At 47.6% G+C, this 20,887-nt stretch overlaps 2 protein-coding genes across 6 annotated transcripts; one reads left to right on the top strand and one right to left on the bottom strand.

Moving 5' to 3' along the window:
- Positions 1-1,192: 1,192 nt before the first annotated feature.
- Positions 1,193-3,559, bottom strand: ATP6V1G2 (ATPase H+ transporting V1 subunit G2). The gene is made up of 3 exons (XM_029241965.1): positions 3,184-3,559; positions 2,809-2,909; positions 1,193-2,296 (listed from the first exon to the last, which is right to left on the bottom strand). Exons 1-3 carry the CDS (start codon positions 3,263-3,265, stop codon positions 2,123-2,125), a joined length of 357 nt encoding a protein of 118 aa, XP_029097798.1. The 5' UTR covers positions 3,266-3,559; the 3' UTR covers positions 1,193-2,122.
- Positions 3,164-20,848, top strand: NFKBIL1 (NFKB inhibitor like 1). Of its 5 annotated transcripts, none has more exons than XM_029241958.1 (4): positions 3,545-3,666; positions 4,802-5,078; positions 11,248-11,469; positions 11,650-12,427. In XM_029241958.1, the coding sequence occupies exons 2-4, from the start codon at positions 4,814-4,816 to the stop codon at positions 12,234-12,236; spliced, it is 1,074 nt and encodes a 357-aa protein (XP_029097791.1). In that variant the 5' UTR covers positions 3,545-3,666; positions 4,802-4,813; the 3' UTR covers positions 12,237-12,427. The 5 variants fall into 5 exon arrangements, with proteins under 5 accessions (XP_029097789.1, XP_029097791.1, XP_029097788.1 ...); XM_029241957.1 differs by lacking the exon at positions 3,545-3,666 and adding an exon at positions 4,197-4,403; XM_029241954.1 differs by lacking the exon at positions 3,545-3,666 and adding exons at positions 4,271-4,403; positions 13,482-20,848 and having other exon boundaries at positions 11,248-12,285.
- Positions 20,849-20,887: the final 39 nt, after the last annotated feature.

Here is a 20,887-nt window from a genome sequence, read left to right on the forward strand (position 1 = left end):
AGGTGACCTGGGGACGTTGGCGCTGGAGCTAGGGAACGATCGGCCCCAGGTGTGGGAAGTGAGTCGTGCTCACGAGTCCTAGCCTACCCTTTCACCAGCCCTGGAGCCGGTGGACGGCATTTGCCTAATGTTGGCCGAGGTAGCTGATGCCTTAAGAGTCCTGAGGTTCCTGGGCGTGGGCTGGAATCAGGAAGGGGTTCTGAATCCACTGAGTGGGGGACAGGGTCTAGATTCTGCCCCAAATGTTAACGATAAACGCTAGGGCTTGAGAGTTAAATAACTTTTTATAAGTGTTGTTAATTCTACCGGAATGTGCTTAGCCCTGCCCCCAATAGACCCTTGGTTCAGCCTGGATTTTTTTTCCTGAATGAAACATTTGATATATCTCGCCCCGCTTTCGTATGCTACAGAAGTCAGATGTGACTTAACAAAACTGACAACAGACGTTTGGCCCTTTACCTGTTATCACAACCATTTAACACCAAGGTGTACCATTATTCCCATGCTATATCAAGCAAACAGATTCAGAGAAATAAAGCAACATGTCCAAAGTAATACAGCTAGTAAGGTGACAGAGCCAGGATGTAAACACCTCTCTATTCTCTACTGTATCCTGACTCGCTGCTTAAAGAGTCTGGTTAATAAATACACACTACAGATTACCTCACTGGTTCAAGGGCTTGGTGAAGTAGGCTCGTTTTCTGTGGCCAAAAGAAATAACAGGGATCCAAGGATGATGTTACAGAAGCGCAGTTTTTCAAACCCACAATATCAATCTTTTTCAACAGTATTTATCAACTGCCTGTCCTGTGCCAAATGCTATCCTGAGATCTGGGGACACAGCAGTGAACAGCCCTGTCCTCACAGAGTTCACATAACGGGAGACAACACATAAACATGTCAAGTATCAATAGGTGCTATGAAGGAAAATAGAGCAAGGTAAGGGGCAGCATGCTTGTTCCTACACCCCAGCTGTTCTCTACAGTTACCATCTATAGTCCTCAGGTTCACAAAGGAGGAGCCACGTGTTTCTCACTTTAGAGAAAAAATAATGTACCATTTGCTTTTGTTTCTCAAAGCTCCAACACCTTTTAGGTGTTTGGGGAATACATAAACAAGGAACAAGAGTGACTGAAAATGAGAAATGATGAAGCAAAAGGAGGCTGATTCCACCCAGCAATTGATTTGCCCATAATTATTTTATTGACACTTTTTTATTGTTACAAAGGGAAAGTAAGGTGTTGAGGATGTAGAAAGGAAGGCCATGCATCACTTTAGATCTCAGGAAGCAGTAATAAGCATCTGATGGGTCTTTGGGGAAACAGGAAAAGGGGGAAATCCAATAAAGAGAAAGACCAACTTAAGAGAGACAAAAAGAGAGGCTAAGAAATGCAAACATCTTCCTGGAACCACAGAAGAGAGGCTAAATGAGGCCATGATTTAATCTATCTTTTCAGGGATAATAAGGTCTCTGGGGAAAGAGAGGTGGGAAGAACCAATTTTTTAGAGAATTTCTAGGGTCACAGAATGAATGAGTAGAATTACAAAGCCACAGACAGAAGTGAGAAAACAGCTATGTTTAAGTTTTGGTAGGTGGGCAGAGAGTAGTAATAATATCACAGGTTTGCCATTTATTGAATCACAGCTACTACATGCTGGAAACCATGCTAAGCTCTTTATAGAATGATTCCTAACCAATGCAACACCCCTGCAAGGTAGGCATTATTATTATTATTCTAACCTTGCAAAGGACACTGGGGTTACAGTTTAAGTAGCTTGTTCTTGTTGCCCAGCCAGCAAGTGGCAGGGTCAGAAGAGGGACCCGAGCCTGCCAGGCTCTGAAGTCAGAGTGTTTTCATATCCCTACTTCTCCATGCTACAAATTTCAGAGGGGCTGGGTGAGGGTGACTTGGCAGTTTCCAAGCTCCCAGTGAAAGAACAATAAGGAGATTCAGGTCTGAGCAGGATATTTATAAATTTCACAGGAGAATTATTGGATCCTGCTTTCTAGAATTTCTAGGGAATGCAAGGGAGAGAAAGGATTATGGTGGGAGTTGATTTTGACTTGGGGATTTCTTTGCAGGAGGGAACTGGCAGGAGGAGTCAGGCCCTAGGGTGGGTCCTAGGCAGCAATCCGGTAGTTGGGGTGGACCTGGGGCCTGACGTCACAGACCATGCCAAGAAGCTGGGCCAGGACACGTTCGCGGCTTCTCTGCTGGGAGCTCTGCATGCCCTGCACCTGGCGCCTTGTAGCCTGCTCCACCTCAGCTGACAGATTCCCTTGGGAGCCCATGGCCTGGGGGGTGGGAGAAAGGGTGGAAAAGAGAAAGGAGAAAGCAGAAACAGAGAAAGAAGCATCCATGCATGTGGAGGGAAGGGTCCTGGAGCAAGACCAGGAAGAAAGGCCCTCTCCAAAACCACTCCCATCCGTGGAAATATCTAGACACTGAAGAGACCAACATAATGCCCTCTCCCCTAAGACCTGACATGCAGCATCACCCTACAACAGACCGTACCATCCCCACCACCTCACCACCCATGCCCATAAAACTCGGCCCTCCACCCCAAATATCATCATACTCTACAGAGACTGTGGCAATCCCCCCACTTCCACAAGCCGTACAAGTCCTTCAAAACTCCTAGACGCTCTTACATATCACAAAGCTTGACCAATATCATGGTCTTCATCAGGTCCCCTTCAGCCCTTTAGTACCTTATTTTCTTGTGGAATCACCCTGTACACACCTCACCAGATATACCCACCAACTTGCACCCTGGGGTCCCGTCCCAGCCTCCCCCACGACTCACTGCCTGCTGCTTGCTCTGGAATTCCTGCTCTCTCTCTCTGCGGTATTGCTCCACTTCCATCTGTGCCTCCTCCTTTGCCTGCTTCAGACGCCGGGCTTTCCCTGGAGGCAGGAGAAAGGACTGAAAGTGGGGGTAGACCCCACACACACAAAACGTGAGAGCAGGGGTCAGTCCCTCCCAAAAAGTTAGTGCCTTCTCTCAGCCAGCCAAGAACTAGATTCTGACACCCACCCATTTCTTCCCTCCTAATAAGCGCCCCCAGCCTCCCTCCCCCCGCCCCACCAGCCTTGGGTTATCCTAAGGACTCAAATGTTTTCTGTCCTTCCACCCCCAATTTTCTCTCCAGATTCCTAAGGGAGAAATGAGGAGACTCACTCTTTCTGGCATCTGCCACCTTCTCAGCCGCCCGCTTCTCGGCTTGCAGGAGCTGCTGGATACCCTGGGACTGACTGGCCATTTCTGTCGTTACGACCGATGCCGTTTCGGAAGCTACCAAGGTACCAGATGGCTCCCCCTTTTCCCCTCCCCCCACACCGCCTCCTCCTCCAGCTGTTTGCTGCAGCCTTCCACTACCCCTGGGTCTTAGTGCTCCCCTTTTCGCTCAGCCTCCTGCACCGGGTGTCTCCCCCAAACTGATCCTCCCATTGATGGCTGGTCCTCCTCTCCCACCTCTCACTCTGGCAGTATCCAGAAGGACCGCCTGGGGGCAGCAAAGACCAGGTCCAAAGCTGCCTGCTAACTTCACAGCAGGTGCAGGGCTTTCCCAGTCGGAAGGTCTAGGAATGGGGGCAGGGGCCGAGAAGAGACGAGTATTTGAGAGAGAAGGAGGCATAGAGGGATTGAGAATGGGGTGAGGAGGTAAGGAAATTATCACGCGTGGTGTGTTGGGAATAGAGTGTGCTGGGCTTCTCTGAATTCTTCCAACTTCTTTTCCTTTTTCTCCCTCCCATTTCCATCTCCTTTTTCTACACCTTTCCCAATTCCAAATTTCTCCATTCACCTCACGTGCTTTGTCCTGCGGTTGTTTTCCTTGTCTTTTGCTTCCTGTGTTTTTCTCTTTTATGATCTGTCCCTTTCTTGGCCTCACTGTGGTTTTGATTTTTCATTTTCATTGTGATTTTTATCCTGTCTTTATCTCCCCTGTTTTCTCTCTCTTCTCATTTTTTCGCCTATCACTGAACCATCTCCTCTCTCCTCCCAGTAGGGGGAAGCAGGGTTAAACCTCCAAAGAGCCCTTGCTCTTCCTTTTCCTCGCCTGTCGTCCAGTCTTCCGGTTTCAGACGGACCCTTTATCTTAAGTTCCCTAGTTTCCCCCCGGAGGCTAAGGCCAAGGAAACACCTCCCGCCCCCTCGGGGAGGAACGGCATCCGGTAACGCGCCTCACAGTTCATTTCCGTCCTTTACCTGCGTCTCGGCTTGCGCCATTTCCGTCAGTCTAGAGTGTCTCCGCCCTTCCCGCCTCCCTTCCTCGGAGCGTCTTAAACACAGGCTTCGGGCCTACTGCTCCGGGGGTACTTAGGGGGCGGGGGGTAGGTCTGATGAGTAACCCCTCCCCCCAAGTCCCAGAGGGAGAAGCCTCTACATCTGTCTGCCGGGTACATTATATTCAATTTCTAGATCATTATTTGAAATTGTGACTTTTTAAAATTCAGGTTTCTATTGATAAAAATTTCCCCCATCAGTTTCTATTTGTCTTTATTATATAACAAAGTCCTTTATTAAAAATTTACCTGGACTAATGAGCCTCTAAGTAATCATTTATCCTTTTCTCAAATTTCACATTAAAAAAAAGTGACCCCAGCTCCCCTCAAAATTGTTTTCAAACCTATCACCTGGAAAAGGGATGAGGGTTAGGACTGGCCTCATCTCTTGCTGAAAATGTAAGAAGAAATGGGGAACCAAAGGGAGAAACAGAGGGAATATCAGAGATGGAGGGGGAGGGACCATCCAAGGCTGGGGTCCTGACTGCTGCCTGTTTATCCTTCTTCCTCAGCCCAAGAGTTCCATGGCCTCCACTTCCCGACGCCAACGCCGAGAGCGTCGCTTCCGTCGTTATTTGTCTGCAGGACGGCTGGTCCGGGCCCAAGCCCTCCTCCAGCGACACCCAGGCCTTGATGTAGATGCTGGGCAGCCTCCACCACTGCACCGGGCCTGCGCCCGCCACGATGCCCCTGCCCTGTGCCTGCTTCTTCGGCTTGGGGCTGACCCTGCCCACCAGGACCGCCACGGGGACACAGCGCTGCATGCTGCTGCCCGCCAGGGCCCTGATGGTGAGTCTGCTTCGTGGGGAACAAGGTCATGAGCAACTGGTGGGGTGTGAGATGAAGGCCAATGGTTGAAAAATAAGCTAGTTATTTGGTCATGGGACTTAGGGAAATAGTTGACCAAGTTGGCTTGTGGCTGTCATTTGTGCCTTTACATTACTGAGCTACCATTGTCTGAAGAGCCCAGCATTCCCCAAACAGCAACTAGTATTTAAATGACACATCTCTCTAGATTAGTAGCTACTTTGTCTCTCGACTGGTTGTTTGCGTGTAGTGTGAAAAGCAGGATAGAGGGTACTCTCTGCAGTTACATTGCCTGGGTTCAAATCCCAGCTCCACACTTAATAGCTGTGTATTCTTGGCAAGTTTCTAAACTTGCCTGATGCTTCATTTGCCCATCTGCAAAATTAAATAACAGCAACCATTGCTGTGTGCCAGACACTTCTCACAAAGCAACTCATTTAATCCTCACAACTACCCTATGAAGGTATAAGTACTAACATCATCCCCCATTTCTCAGATGAGGAAACAGCACAGAGAAGTTTAAGTACTTTGCCAAAGTCACACAGCTATTAAGAGGAAGGGTTGTATCCTAGGCAGCCTAACTAGACTGCCTATGCTCTAACCTGTGTGATACTTTATAGAATCATACAGTAATAATGCGTGTGTTCAAAGCACCCATGCTGTGACGTATGTTTTGAGAATCAGCTGACACAGTACATAATTAGAGCACTTGGCACATGATAAACACTCTAGATACTGGCCATTGTTCCTGTGGTTATCAACAGACCCATACTCTTTCACCCACAGTTCTGAAACTCAGAAACACTCTGAGAACCAAACATTTTTCATCAGTCTGCCACCAAACTCATTTGGTAACAAAACCTAACATAAACTAAAGCTAGGCTGTTTATGATGTTTTTATCCTCCTGATGTCAGTATTCATATGTTTCACTGCAGAAACATTCATGTGTTTGGTTACTGGGGCTACCCAGTCTCTCCCGGGCTATATAATATACAGTGTACAGTTGTCCCTTGGTATCTGAGAGGGATTGGTTCAAGGATCCCCCTCCCAAGATACCAAAATCCACAGATGCTCAAGTCCCTTTTATAAGATGATGTGGTATTTGCATATAGCCTACAAACCATCTTCCTGTATACTTTAAGTCATCTCTAGATTACTTAAAATACCTAATACAATGTAAATGCTATGTAAATAGTTGCAGGCAAGCAGCAAATTTAAGTTTTGCCTTTTGGAACTTTCTGGAACTTTTTTTTCCTGAATATTTTAGGTCTGTGGTTGGTTGATTCTGCGGATGCGGAACCTGAGGATATGGAGGGCCAGCTATATGTATACTTTCAGATCAGCTCTCTCAAATCCCCCAACATCTGCATTCTGGAAAGCCTTTGATATTGAGGGTTTCACATGGGGACTTGTTGATACATTAGTGGCAGCAGAGGCAGCTCTGCAGAGGTACAGCCCTCCTAGGAAACTAACAGGTGAAACCCCTTTCCCCTTTTAGAGATTTTCCTTCTATAGTAAGAACATTAGATGAAAACCTTTAGGTTGGGATGAACAACCTGAACTCAGTTTGATTGCTCTTATCATCCCCCAGCTCCCCACGAATATACAGGAACCTCACCCACATCCCCGAAACCTCCCCCATATAGTCAAAAATCCCCTTTTCTTTAATTCCCCTAACATAAGTGAGATAGGCTGCCCTGTTCAGATTTTTATTTTTTTTAAACTGAGAACAAAGAGAGGAGGTTTACAAAGCGCAGGCACCTAACTCGACAGTGGACATTGTACATGGCAACAGAGCAGAGTGCCCTGAGGCCAACTTCAGACCCCATCCAAGCTCCAGCTCTGCCACTTACAGGCTGTGTGACAGGGACATGCAGCTTAGCCTCTATGAACCTAATTTGCTTCTCTAAAATGGAGGTTGTGGCGAGTAAGTGAGGCAAGCATTTGGCAGTTTTGGTCCTCACTGGATGATAAGTATTGTTATTTTTATTCTTGTATTATTCAATTAAGGCTTTTTAAGTAACAGAAATGTCTCTTACAGTATGGTAGGTGCCTCCTTCATTGTACTGAATTCTAAGAAGCATGTGAGAATGACATTATGGTTCCATTTACAGATGAGGAAAGCAGGGCCTAGAAGGTTCAGGACCTTGTTGAAATCTCACCTACACTCAGGTCACTCCCAAGCCCTCTCAGGCCTCCCTTCCTCCTGGTCCCCTGCCAGCCCTACCACCAGGTGGCCTTCTAACTCCTTGGTAGAAAGGCCTGTCTCTAGAGACCACTCTGCCTTAAAATGCAGGTATTTCCCTTGAACAGATGAAATGACCCAGAGTCTCCTGGGGGAGGGTAGGTTCCCTTCAGTTTCCATGTTCAAGGGATGTGCCAGTTCACGCTGAATTGGCTGGGCTGGGTTGTCACACCTAGTGAGATGCCAGTGAATGGCCACTACCTTTGAGGCTTTTGGTAACACCTCATGGGGAAGTAGTCTTAGCTGTCAGAGACCCCTGTATAAACACACCTTAGTCCAACAATAGCCATTCTCTACATACAGCAAGAATGAGTGAACATTGAGAAACGGGGTCGTTTTCTCACAGTCTTTGCAAAAAGAATAAGTCCAAAGCCAGCTTGTGTGTTTGTTTTCTTTTTTTTTTAATGTAACATTCACTGCACCTGTGCCAGCACAGTATTAGACATTTCCCATCCTTTACCCACTTTGATCTGCTCAGTAGAAGTAGGCTGTGGCCCTGCTTTGCAGATGACTGAGCTGTCCGGTTTATGTTCTCTTTGCTTTCCAACCTTACGTCCCACGGCGAGCCCACAAACCCGAGACTCCTGCTTCGTGACTCTGTCTTCAGTGACCCCAAGCATGTTTTCAACAAACATGCTTGTTCTTTTATCTGCCTCTTGCCTGTCGCCTTCCTGTCCGCCCTACTAAGTTTTCCACCTTGCTAGATTATTCTCCCTTCACAGCCCAGTGTAAGTCCCCACCTCCTCCTGGAAGCCCTCTCCAACCACCCCGCCCACTGTTACCTTTTCTTCCTGTGTCTCAGTCGTCACCTAATATAAACTTCTGCTCTGGCATTTTTAAAAAGTGTTTTGTGCCAATTAGTATGAACATCTCATTAATGTAGAAATCATGTCTCATTATGGGGAGGACAGTGCTTCCATCACTAAGAAGTGCATTTTTACTCCACAAAGCTTTTTCTTTCACATTTACTTTTCCCAATATAAAAGTACAACATGTTAATTAAAGAACATAAGGGAAAAGTTGATCTATACTGCTAAATTGGTGGTAAAGTTGGTGTTTCAAATCACTGGAGGGGGTGGTGGTGAACTATTTAATAAACAATACTGGACCATTTGTCTTCTCTGGAGAAAAATAGTCTTACCTTACACCTGACTTAAAAGTAAATTACAGCAGATTAAACACCTATATGTGACAGGAAATGCATGGGAGGGTTTTCCCTGGGGGGAATAAAACTTGGAAAACAGTATCAAAGAAAACTTTAGCTTTATCTATGATTTTTTTTTTAAGGAGTTGCAAAATGAAAATATATTAACATACCTTATGGTAGGAATAGGGTTACTTATCATACTATACTTTGTACTTTTTTCCTTTTTTTTATATTTCTAGAAATATAGTAGGAAAACACACAAGGGCATAATCTTGGAGTGGAGAAAAACCTTCCTAAGAATGAAATAAAGTCAAAAGCTGTAAAATGAAAATATTGATACAGATTTAACTACAGTACAATTTTGAAAAGACAGATGGGAGAAAATATCTACAATATATGTGACACAGACACAAAGGGTTGGTATCTATACTATATAAAGAGCTCTCATATCTACACATATAATTTCCAGGGGAAAGTAGACAAAGAATATGAATATGAAATTTTTCATTAATAAAGTCATTTTTTTAATCTATCAGATGGGCAAAATTTAAAGGGTTGGGGATATTCAGCTTTGGTAAAGGACAACACAGGCACTGATATATTCTTTTTTTTTTTAACTTTGATAATTACCTAGTTCATTTCAAGAGTAATTGAATAATATTCTTTATCACATATAGAAAAAGATTCCTGAAAGTGATAAAGCTATAACCTCATCAGGTGCTCATATATTCTTGATGGCACAAACTTTTTGAAAGCAGTTTGGCAAAATTGCACATGTCGTTTGACTCAGAAATTCCAGTTCTGAGAATCTACCCCACAGAAGTACTGTAAGGAGTCCACAAAGACACATACATAAGACTGATCATTTTTGAAAACAAAGTCTTTCTGTTGGGGGTGTGAAGATTTGTTTCATGCACACAGTGGAACACTACACAGTCATAAAAAAGAATGAGGTAGACTGTGTATACTCCTGTGGAAAATATAAATGAGGTGTTAAAATGAAAAAAGCAAGTTGCCAAACAATATATGGTAGTATGGTCGCACAACTGAAAAGAAATTGTGCGTTATGTGTTTATATAAACCAAGAGAAGACTAGAAGGGACCACAGCAAACTGTTAACAGTGATTAACTTTATTCTTTAGTCTTTAAAAAGAAAAGAAAATTTCATATTAATTATGTCCCTTTCACATTAAAATATCAGCTAAGGTTGAAGGAAAGCCACCCATAGTCTACCACCCAGAGACTAGAATGTTTACATATTTCCATCCAGTCTATCTTTTTCAAGCATGGGGTTTGGTCTCTTTTTCACAGAGCTGTGATTGGATCCTATGTACAGTTTTGCAGCCAGCTTTTTCCACACACAAACATAATTTTTAGTGGCTATTTAATATTCTGTACCAGATTTTACTCATGATGTTTTATAGTTGGAGGCCTTACCCCTTAAAACCTGTGAATTTAAAAACCTTCCACCCACCCTCACACCTGCTGTGAGCCCTGGTGGGATATAAGCCGTTGAAAGACAAGACCAGGTACTTGCTGGGAGGGACAAGTTGGGAGGACTTGTGACAGGTCACGTCAGTACTAAAGAGAAGCACCCCCACCCCTCCTTTTGATGTGGTTTGGGTTGGATGACGCTCAGGTGTGCCAGAAGATGGGTGGGGGCAGTGGACCTTGGCCAGCCAAGTCTGGACCCTTCTATCTTCTGCTTTCCTGGCAGTGACAGGACAACCCTTCCTCTCACTCATCATTTTGCCAGGTAGCCAGCATGTTCTAGCACCACTGAATAAAGATCTAAAGACTGCCGGCCCACTTCTTCCTGCCGCAGGGAGAGAAACTAGGTCCACAGGAAGGGAGGGTGCCTCACTCACCTTCCTCTGTCCTGAGAGTGCAGAGGTGGTTGGCGACCATGGCAGGTGGCAGGCTGGCCAGGCGTAGGGCGCTGCGTGGGCAGTGAGGAGAGCAGCATGGCGCTCAGCTGATGTGTTGAGGTCAGGGCTCAGGAAGAGGGGAGCTCAGGAATGTCGGTCCCTCTCCTATTTCCCCCCAGCCTCCTGTCAGCCAGGCCCTGAGTGGAACCCTCTGTCTCAGCCCCGTTCCCCTGCCCTAGGTCAGCAGTCATTTGGAAAGAGTTTGCTCTGCTGCTGGGAACATTTCTATGGCTCAAATTCATTACTGGGCTGGACTCTCTACCTCTCCGTCCCCCTCCCAGCATCCCCTGGCTAAGGCTGGCTGAGAGAAATGCCCCTGAAAATATTTATCTTATGCAGCTTATTGAAAAGTGATATAAAGAAAAGTATTAAGTATTTGTATATTTAGAATGGTACAAATCAGGGTGTTCAGGTATTTTCCCAGTCTGGAGAACATAGTTTTGGGTGAGAAACACAATGAGAGGCATAAAGTGACAATATTTTCAAGCCAAAAATGGAATATATAGTCAAAGGGTTTTGACATCACCCTAGGTGGCTGGAGGCAGACCAGAAAATGTCATTGACATAGTAGAGCTCCCAGGACACTAAATTAGTTTGTGAAGACGCAGGTCGGTATATTTTAAACTACCACACTTATCACGCATGTGGTTAAGTATCAGTAAATATTTGTCAGTGATGGTGATTTCCTAGCACCCAGGAGGCATCCATGTGGGCAACCCTTCCATTGCTCTAAGACCAAGAGAGTAAGTAACCTGTAGGATTCAAGATGGCGGCCCTACCAAGGAGTGAGAGTTCCAGCTAACTTTTGCTCACTGCTCTCCCACAAACAGCCTACACGGATTTCTTCCTGCCACTGCTGAGTCGCTGTCCCTCTGCCATGGGAATAAAGAATAAGGATGGGGAGACCCCAGGGCAAATTCTGGGCTGGGGACCCCCCTGGGATTCTGCCGAAGAGGAGGAAGAAGATGAGGCCTCTAAGGAACGGGAATGGAGACAGAAGCTGCAGGGAGAGCTGGAGGACGAGTGGCAGGAGGTCATTGGGAGGTTTGAAGGTAAGGAATCCATTTCCATCCACAGCCACCCTTCTTCCTCACTGGCTGCTTTTCCTACACCCACTCCACGAATGCTCCCACTGGCTTCCTATGGTCCCTTCTTCTGTGCTGCCCCACCTCTCTTGCCTGTCACCTTCTCATGGCCTCCCTACGACCACCACCTCCCACCCTCCCAAACAGATGATGCTTCCCATGAGACCCAGGAACCCGAGTCCTTCTCAGCCTGGTCAGATCGCATGGCCCGGGAACATGCCCAGAAGCGCCAGCAGCAGCGCGAGGCAGAGGGAGCCTGCCGACCCCCACGGGCTGAGGGCTCGGGTCAGAGCTGGCGGCAGCAGCAGGAGGAGCAGCGGCTCTTCCAAGAGCGAGCCCGGGCCAAGGAGGAAGAACTGCGTGAGAGCCGAGCCAGGAGGGCACCGGAGGCTCCCGGGGATCGAGTGCTGGAGCCAGCCAGGGCCGGGCCCAGGGCAGAGCACCCCAGAGGAGCGGGGAGGGGCAGACTCTGGCGCTTCGGTGATGTGCCCTGGCCCTGCCCTGGCGGAGGAGACCCAGAAGCCATGGCTGCAGCCCTGGTGGCCAGGGGCCCTCCCTTGGAGGAGCAGGGGGCCCTGAGGAGGTACTTGAGGGTCCAGCAGGTCCGCTGGCACCCCGACCGCTTCCTGCAACGATTCCGAAGCCAGATTGAGACCTGGGAGCTGGGCCGAGTGATGGGAGCTGTGACAGCCCTTTCTCAGGCCCTGAATCGCCATGCGGAGGCCCTCAAATGACCCCAGGGAAGGAGCAAGAAACTGCAGGAAGTGCAGGGAAGTAAGAAGGGTAAGGTCAGGAGACCGGTGCTGAATGGCAGAGGATGTGGGGCGGGAGCAGAACTTGTAATGAGCAGGGGTGGGGGGATGCGGGCCACCACCACTGCTCCTTGACTCTGCCATTTCCTAATAAGACCTGGTTCCACATCTCACTCCCGGTGTCTCCTCTGCCTTTGTCCATCACTGTGGTTTTCATCACCCATAACATCTCCTTTCCCACTCCACCTGCCCAAACCCACAGCTCCTGCACACCTGCACCATGCATGCACACCCTAACTCGTGCCCTCAGCTGGAGACTAGGAGCCCCCTGCTTGCCTGCCCACCCGCCCACTAGGGCGGCCCTAAGAAGGCCCAGCTTGCCCTCCAGTCTCTCCACTCCCTACACTGGGCTCCTCTCCACTCTTCAGTCAGCGGTTGGAGAAATAGATGTGAACAGAGGCGAAAAGGGGAACAAAACCAGTTTCCCTCCCCTCCCCAGCCAGAACCACATCCTCCTCCCCACTTAACACCCCCTTCCCCCAACACAGGGCTTTCCCTCTGCTGAGTCACTGAATGATGTGAATTGGGGGCAGCTGGAGCTGGGGGACCATGAGGAGGCTGTGGGAGGATGGGAGATAGAAGCAGAAAGGATGGAGGAAGAGCCCTGTGGGGCAGTGGAATTTCGGTTGCTAAAATTAGGAGCAGGGGAAGGAGGCGGAAAGGGCCAAATTATGTAACCTGGGTTGTCTGTTCTTGGGCAACCAGGGATCCACACCCGAGGCCATCCCTCGCCTCTAGCTTCTCAGTCCCGTCTCTCGTCCTCTAGGGCCCCGATTCTCGGCTCCCTCCATCGAGCTTCTGCCCCCATCCCAAACCTGGGCTTCATCTCTGGGCAGCCCAGTCTTGGCCTTCCAGATAAACATCCCCTTTTCCTGAGGTTGAGGAAAGGGCCTGGAGGGCAGAGGGAGAGGGTCCAGGATTCCCAGGGCGTGGGGTGGGGGAGGGCACCCTCCCTTCCACTGTTCATACTCAGTCCCCACTTCAGCTCCCGGGAACTGGGGTAGGGAGTTTGCAGACAGCACCAGACCCCACCGTCACCAGCAGGACACAGCAGGAACTCAGCAAAGAGAAAGGGCAGGACTAAGGAGAGTACAGGCATGCGCTGGCACGTGCACAGTCTGCATGTTGTCTGCATCAGAGAATCATGAATCAGAACTTATTTTTCAGGTTTGGAATGGAATGCCGGTCTACACAGGAGAATCCCAGGAGTGGAAGTGGAGGGCAAGAGGTGACAGGGAGGGGAAGCTTCTGGAAGCATGGAAACATGGGGCGGGTGTGAGACCCTTGAAGAAGACAGAGAGCCAAGAGGCCCCAGGTCTCCGAGGGACCAGGCGGATGTTCAGGGGGCAGGAGGAGGAAGGGCTGGTGAGAAAGATCCTGTGAGAGGAAGCTGCTGTGATTCAGAGAAGAGACTGCGAGCTGTGAGCAACCCAGGCGTCCGGTTCCTCTCACAGGCCAGAGATTTCGGAAGTGGCATGCAAAGAGCTCAGGTTGGGAGTGGAGGCGGGGTTGGGGTTAGGACCCCTAAGCTGGGGGTTGAGAGGTAAGCAACAGAAAACTTTGGTGTCCAAATTTGTTCCTTCATCCAGCAGACTTTTGTCTGGTTTTTGAGCACATCATTTGCCCTTCTGCAAGAGTCACATAAAACTAAAGCAAAACAAGCCCTGATACCTGGCCCCCCAGACCTCCCTCTTCTCAACGTCTCTCCCTGGTGTCTGGCCCCCAGCCCTGTTGGGGGTTCCCCTGAGATGAGGGCTGTTCACTTTCTCTGACCACACGGTTTCCGCTTCTGTGTCTCTAATTTCCTAGGCTGATAAAAATACTGAACCCTAGAGGCCCTGGCTTCCTCTGACCCCCTGGGGCCAGGCGGCAGGCATCCTGTCCTCCATGGTGGGGGTGGGGAGGAGGAACCAGGGATCCCCAAGGGGTGACTCAGTGCCTACCATGAAACACTGGGGAGGTAGGAGTGTGCATATCTCGCTCTCTAGACCTGGAAAGAGGAATCACTTCTCAGAGGAGGATGCGTTGGGGTTCAGTTAGAGAAATGGGATTGGGAATGAGACCGGTGAGATTGAAGAGGGTCAGTTGGGGGATCGGGTTGGGGCAGGTTTGGATTAAGTTAGGAGAAGGGTCTGGGAGGGACTCTATTCAGTGCAGTTCAGCTGAGCATCAAATAGCCCAAAGATAAATGCAAACTCTGTTTCAAGCTTGCCATCCGATGGGGGAGGCAGGCCCATACCTAATCAACTGACTCAAGGCACGCTGAGTAAAAACGAGTAAGGTACAGTGGATGTGCAAAAAGGGGAAGGGGAGGTGGATTCCAGCTGAAAGCACCTGGGGGTCTCTGAGGGAGGAGAAGGCATTTGATGAATGGGTAGGATTTCTGTGGGAGGGGGAGTGGAAGGGCCCCAGAGAGGAGTGAAACAGCTTGAGCAGAGGCCAGGAGTCAGAAAACAGGAAAGACAAGTGTCCTGAGGTAGATGAAGCACAGGTGTGAGGGAGCATGTGCTGAAGAAAGGACACAGAATGTTCAGGTAAGGGATTTGGACCTTATCTGTGGGCAGTGGCACTGTGACAGCTGTGAAGAAGAGGGAGTACAGGGGAGTGCTGCAGGTGTACAGACAAGGAATAAAAATAGCTGCCATTTTGGGGGGCCGCATACTATGTGTTAACCATGTCAAGCCCTTTTCCTAATGTCAGAATCCCGCCAGCAACGGTCCAAAGGGGAGGTGGTGGATCTCCATTATACAGATGAGGAAACTGAGGCTCACAAGTGTACCATAGCTTGCTTAAGGTCACACAGCTCAAAAGTAGTGGAATTAGCATCAAACGCATTTTACTCCAAAACTTGTGTACTTTCTGCTTAGGTCCCAATAACTCCAAGTGGCATTAAAGGAAGGAACAGATTTTATAAACTGACAGGGATAAGTCATTAGGTCATGCCAACTGATTGGATGGTGGGAGTGAGGGAAGAGGAGTCTTAGATGACTCCCAGTTTTGAGCCAAGGGCATAGGAAAGACGATGATACCCTAAACCAAGGAGGTGTGTGGCTAAGGGGAAAATGAGTTACTATCAGACATACAATCAAATTTTTATTAAGCACCTGAAAGAAGCAGGGTGCTCTGCTAGGCAATGGATATAAATGATATAAAGTCACTGCCCTCATAGGGCTTGCAGTCTAACGAAACAACATACAGACAAGGACCAACTACATGTGATGACAGGAGGTGCACCTGCTTAGAGTAATAAAGTACTCAAGAAAGTCCTGCGGAGTTTGAGGTGTTAGCATGACACTCAGGTGGAGATTTCCAGTGAGCAGGTCTGGAGCCCGACAGAAAAGTTGGGGCTGCTGGAGGCATAGGTTTGGGCATCATTCCTTTTCCAGTAGAGATGGAGCCTCTGAGTGGACAGGATCCCCAAAAGAGGGTGACCAGAAGAGGCCTGAGGATGATCAAAGGAAGAGGAACCAATAAAGGAGAGAGGTTGGGGGAGCAGTCAGAGAAGTAGGGCAAGGGAGAGGTATGCCAAGCAGAGACTGGGCGGCCACATCTGATGCTTCAAAGAAGTCTAGTAGGTGAGAGTTCAAAAGATCCTTTGGGTTCAGGAGCTAGATGATTACAAATTTTGAGAAAACAGTTTCCACTTACCAGAGGCACAGAAATCACTTTACGTAGGTTAAGGAATGAGTGGGAGGTGAGGAAAAAGAGGTGGTGAGTACAAAGGCATAGAATGGTGAATACTGAAGGTAACAGTATCATCTCTAGCTCAACCCACGAATTTTACAGTGAGGAAAATTTTACCAGTTCCCGAAAAAGTGGTTAGTTAGGGGGCTAGTCTCTTTTGAGACATCACACAGAAAAGGAGGACGAGAGGTGGATGGACATTTAAGGGAGAAAGTCCAGGGAAGGCTTTTTATTTTCAAGAAATAAAGTTGAGTATGTAAAATGAAGGCGCATGAAAAGAGAAAGATACTGAAGACAAAAGAAAGGCGGGAAAGAGTATGGTAAACATGGGCAAGTGGGAAAGAGTACAAAGAATCAGCCTTGGACAGGAGAAAGAGTCCTCTGAATCAAGAAGAAAGGAAAAAGGAAACAAAGTGAAGGGAAAAGAAAGCAGTAAAGAGATCCACCTTGGATGGCCTTAAGTTCAATAAAAAGATGATAGCGTCACCAACTGAGAGTAAAGAGGTGAGGAGGCGTGGAGATTTAGAACATCACCTGCAGGAGAAGAACAAGGGAATCAACAAAGATTAGGGATCACTGTGGGCTTTCTGAGGTTAGATGGTCAGGATTAGTCGTAGGCCTCTTATGAGGACATGACTCTCCTGCAATGCTTGGCAGCCTAGGAGAAAGACCCAAGAATGAGACCATTGAGTTTACCCAAATCAAGTTTTTCAAGATTTTCTTGATAGAATATCAGGAAGGGAATGAGAGATGAAGAAAAACTTATCTAGATATACAAGTTGTTAAGCACATGGTAGAGATGTTGGTGGAGAAGATTGTGCTGTGAAGACCAGAAGAACGTGGAAAATGCAAAAGGCATGGACTTCGAGAGAGGAGGAGGTTATCAATGATGCAGAGGGGAGAGAGGAGAACAGTGGCCTCTCTTCTGCACCCCCCCTGCTCCTAGTGATGGGTGTGGAAGAAAGAGCAGCCTTCACCAAAGACAGAAGGAACATTATTAGGGAAAAGCCAGGTTTCGAAGTACCAGAGGAAGTTGCTTTCAAAAGTGAAATAGAGGATTTGAGGAGTTCCATAGAATACTGTGAAATGGATTGGTAGAAACATCCTTTGTTGGGTAGGGAATCGGATCCAGGGAGGTTAAATCCCAGTGAGAGTTCAGAAGGAAACTAAGTCTGGAGGATTTTGCTTCTGGAATTTAGGATGGGAGCTACACTGCATTTATCCTGAGGGAAAACAAACACTTTGAAGGCATCTTAGGGGGATGCGTAAGGTAAGGTATCTCTTCCAATTCCATGGCTCCCATTGTTGACTCTCTAGTTCTCACATTGCCTCTGAAATCTAGACTCATATATACGACTGCCAAGTGACATTTCTGGGCAAGGCTTGAATATTATCCAAGACTTGGATGTCTGTCCAATAGGTTTAAACTTAAATCCAAAATTGAACTTTTGGTTCTCCCATCCCATCAGAATCCTGCTTCTCTCCCAGTCTCCCCGTCTTCTACCCCACCACCATCCATCCAATCCATCATCTGGTCCTGTCAATTCTACCCATGAAATATATCCCAGTATATCCCAAATTTGTCTACTTCTCTCCATCTTCATGGTGGCCACCATCTTCTCCCCAGGATTACTGCAGTTGCCTCCTAACTGGTGTCTCTGCTTGCAGTGTTACCCACTACAGTCTAGTCTAAACACAGGAGCCACAATGATCTTTTTAAAATGTAAATCCGGGCTTCCCTGGTGGCGCAGTGGTTGAGAGTCCGCCTGCCGATGCAGGGGACACGGGTTCGTGCCCCGGTCCGGGAAGATCCTACATGCTGCGCAGCGGCTGCGCCTGTGAGCCATGGCCGCTGAGCCTGCGCGTCTGGAGCCTGTTGTTCCGCAATGGGAGAGGCCACAACAGTGAGAGGCCCACGTACGCAAAAAAAAAAAAAAAAATGTAAATCCAATCACCTCTACCTCAGACCTCCCTCCCTCCTCCCCCCACACCCACGCAACATGTGCACACCCTGACACCCTCCAGAGCTTCCCATGGTTGAGTAAAATTCAGGTGCTTTACTCGTCCTTGCAGGTCCCTGCATGATAGGGCCCCTGCCCCTGCTCCCTGACCTCATCTCCCACCTCTCTCCCACCCTCTCTGCTCCAGCCACACTGGCCTCCTTTCTGTTCCTCAACACCCCCAGCTCATTTCCACCTTCCGGCCTTCGCAGTAGCTGTTCCTTTTACGTGGAATGATTCTCCCCCAGACCTTCACTTGGCCACTCTTGTCATTTGGGTCTCAGCTTAAAATGCCATTTACTCAGAAAGGACTTTCCTGACCACTGTGTCTAAAGTAGTTCCCTGCCACTCTTATCACATGGCCCTGTCTTATTTCCTCATAGCCCTACTAACCGCCTTCTTCAGTGTGTTTCTTTTCTGCCTTGCCTCACTAGAGTGGAAGCTCCACAAGTGCAGGTACCTTGCCTGTCTATCCCTACTGCCTGGAACAGTGCCCAGCACATACATAGTAAGCTCCCAATAAAGACTTGTTAAATGGAGGCATGGATGAATAATGGGGAAAAGCAGGATAAAGCTCAACTTTAGGTTTGTGGTTCAAGTTGAACTTACATTTAGAGTCAGGTTTAACTATAGGGTTAAGAATGGGGATGAGTTAGTTCCAAGATTAGCTCTAGAAACAGGGCTGGGTTAGTTTAGAGGATAAGTTTATTTGGGGGTTCATTTATTGAGATGTTTAGATTTGAGGTTAGGGTTGAGTTTGAGTTGTGATTTGGGTTGAGGTTAAATATGGGTTAGGATCAAAGTTGATATGTAATCCCACTTCAGGTTTTGAGGCTAGGTTCAAGTTTGAGACTATTGTCATTTCAGCCTTATTTGGAGGGCTCAGAGATTTCACTAGTTTCTCCACAGAGACCACTGTAGAAACTGTATATCCCTTGGTTTGGAGCACAAGACTCCAGTCATCACCCCTCCCACTCAGGGAAAGCCCCAGACCAACTGCTGGCCTCCTCAAGAAAGAAACTGAATTTCACACAACCTCCAAAACTGAGATTGAAACCAAGATTGGCCCATCTCAAGGAGCATCCTTCAGCACATTGCAAATGCCTGTGACACGGAGCTTCGACCCAATTCTCACCCTTCATTCCTCTCTGTCTCTCATGTCTCCCCATCACTTGTCCTCACCTTCCCCTTTTTTTTCTTCAATGCCCCAGTCTCTCTCTCTGACCGAAGTTTCTCCGTTTCTCTCTATTTCTCACCGTTAATTGCAACACCATTTTACATTTTAATATAGCCGAGTTCTCCTAGTCCATGGGCTCCTACCATTGGAGAGGCAGAAAGAGACAGCAGGAAGAAAAAGGGACTCCAGAGAATGAGGGACACAGAGGAAAGGAAAGGAGCAGGGACCAAGAGGGAGGCCAACAGTGACACAAGACACAGTGAGGTTAAAAGAAACAAGATGAAGCCAAGATAGAGACAAAGGTATTTAAAAGAGGCATCTGTGGCTACCCTTCTTCCGCCATCACGTCTGGTCAGCCACCAAGACCTGTAGATTTTGCCTAGAAACTCTCTCCTCCTCTTCGTTCTCCTGCTACTGCCTCGATTTAAATGCAGGCTCTTGTCACCTCCTTGCTGAGTTGTTGCAAACCCCCCCTAACTGTTCTCCACACTTGTGGTTTCCCCTGCAGACCCCAACTCCCATTTCTCAATTCATTCTTCATGTAGCATCCAGACTCATGTTTTAAATATACCAATCTGGGTGGGTCCCTCTCTCACTCAAAACTTTTGGTAGCTCCCCATCACAATTACAATGAAATCCAAACCTCTTTTCTTGGTTTTAAACCTCTCAGGATGTGGTCTCAGCTTACCTCCCAAGCCTCATCTCTGTTCCTTTTATGTGTGCTCACTTGCACAGGTTAGTGCACTTCATACTCTCTTTTACCTCCAGTCTTTGCACCTTCTATTCCCTCTATCAGGAATGCCCTTCACCATCTTTGCCTTGATACTAATGCCTGAATCACCTCTCCCCCAGGCCAAGTCTGATGGCTTTACTGTGGGCTGCCATAAGCCCACTGTCACGGAACCCACACTAGTCTTTGAGCTCCCAGAGGTCAGGACGCTCAGTAAATGTTTGTGAAATAGAGAGGAAGCTAAAGAGATGGAATGAAGGAATTCCCTGGTGGTCCAGTGGTTAGGACACCGCACTTTCATTGCCGTGGCCCGGGTTCAATCCCTGGTCAGGAAACTAAGATCCTGCAAGCCACGAGGCACAGCCAAAAAAACCCAAAGAGATGGAATGAAAAGAAGTAATAGGTTCGACTAGGAAGGCATGAAAGGCAAAGTTGCAGGGCCTCAAGTAGCGGGGAGGAAAACAGAACTAGCTGATACACACCCTGAATATCACTTATGTGCCACAGGACACCAAGACACCTCAGGAACTTTCTGCCCAGTGCAACAGAGGGAGGGCTTTAGTTTCCATCACCACCATCCTCAGCCCCAGCCCCTCCAAAAACCTCCAAATGAAAGCATAACAAGCTAGTAAGAGGAACAATAATATGTGAGGGGCCAATTGTTATTTTCTCAAGCTCATGAAATGTGACTAAAATCATCTTTAGAAACCTTGCTTTTTTTTTTTAACCTGCAACCTGCAAGCTAAGTGAAAACTCCCTCATGTTCAAGAACATTCATATCAAGATTTTTCATACTAGCCAAAAACTAGAAACGAACCAAATGCCCATTAACAGAAAAATAGATAAGTAAATTAGAGTATATTCACACAACATCACATCACAATGAAATAAAAATCACCGATGCACACAACAATATACATGAATCTCACAAACATAACGTCAAGAGAAAGAAGCCAAACACAGATGAGTAGAGTCTGTGTGA

This window comes from Monodon monoceros, unplaced genomic scaffold (genome assembly GCF_005190385.1).
Source record: "Monodon monoceros isolate NGI ecotype Baffin Bay Population unplaced genomic scaffold, NGI_Narwhal_1 Super_Scaffold_3, whole genome shotgun sequence".
Classification (NCBI taxonomy): Eukaryota; Metazoa; Chordata; class Mammalia; order Artiodactyla; family Monodontidae; genus Monodon; species Monodon monoceros.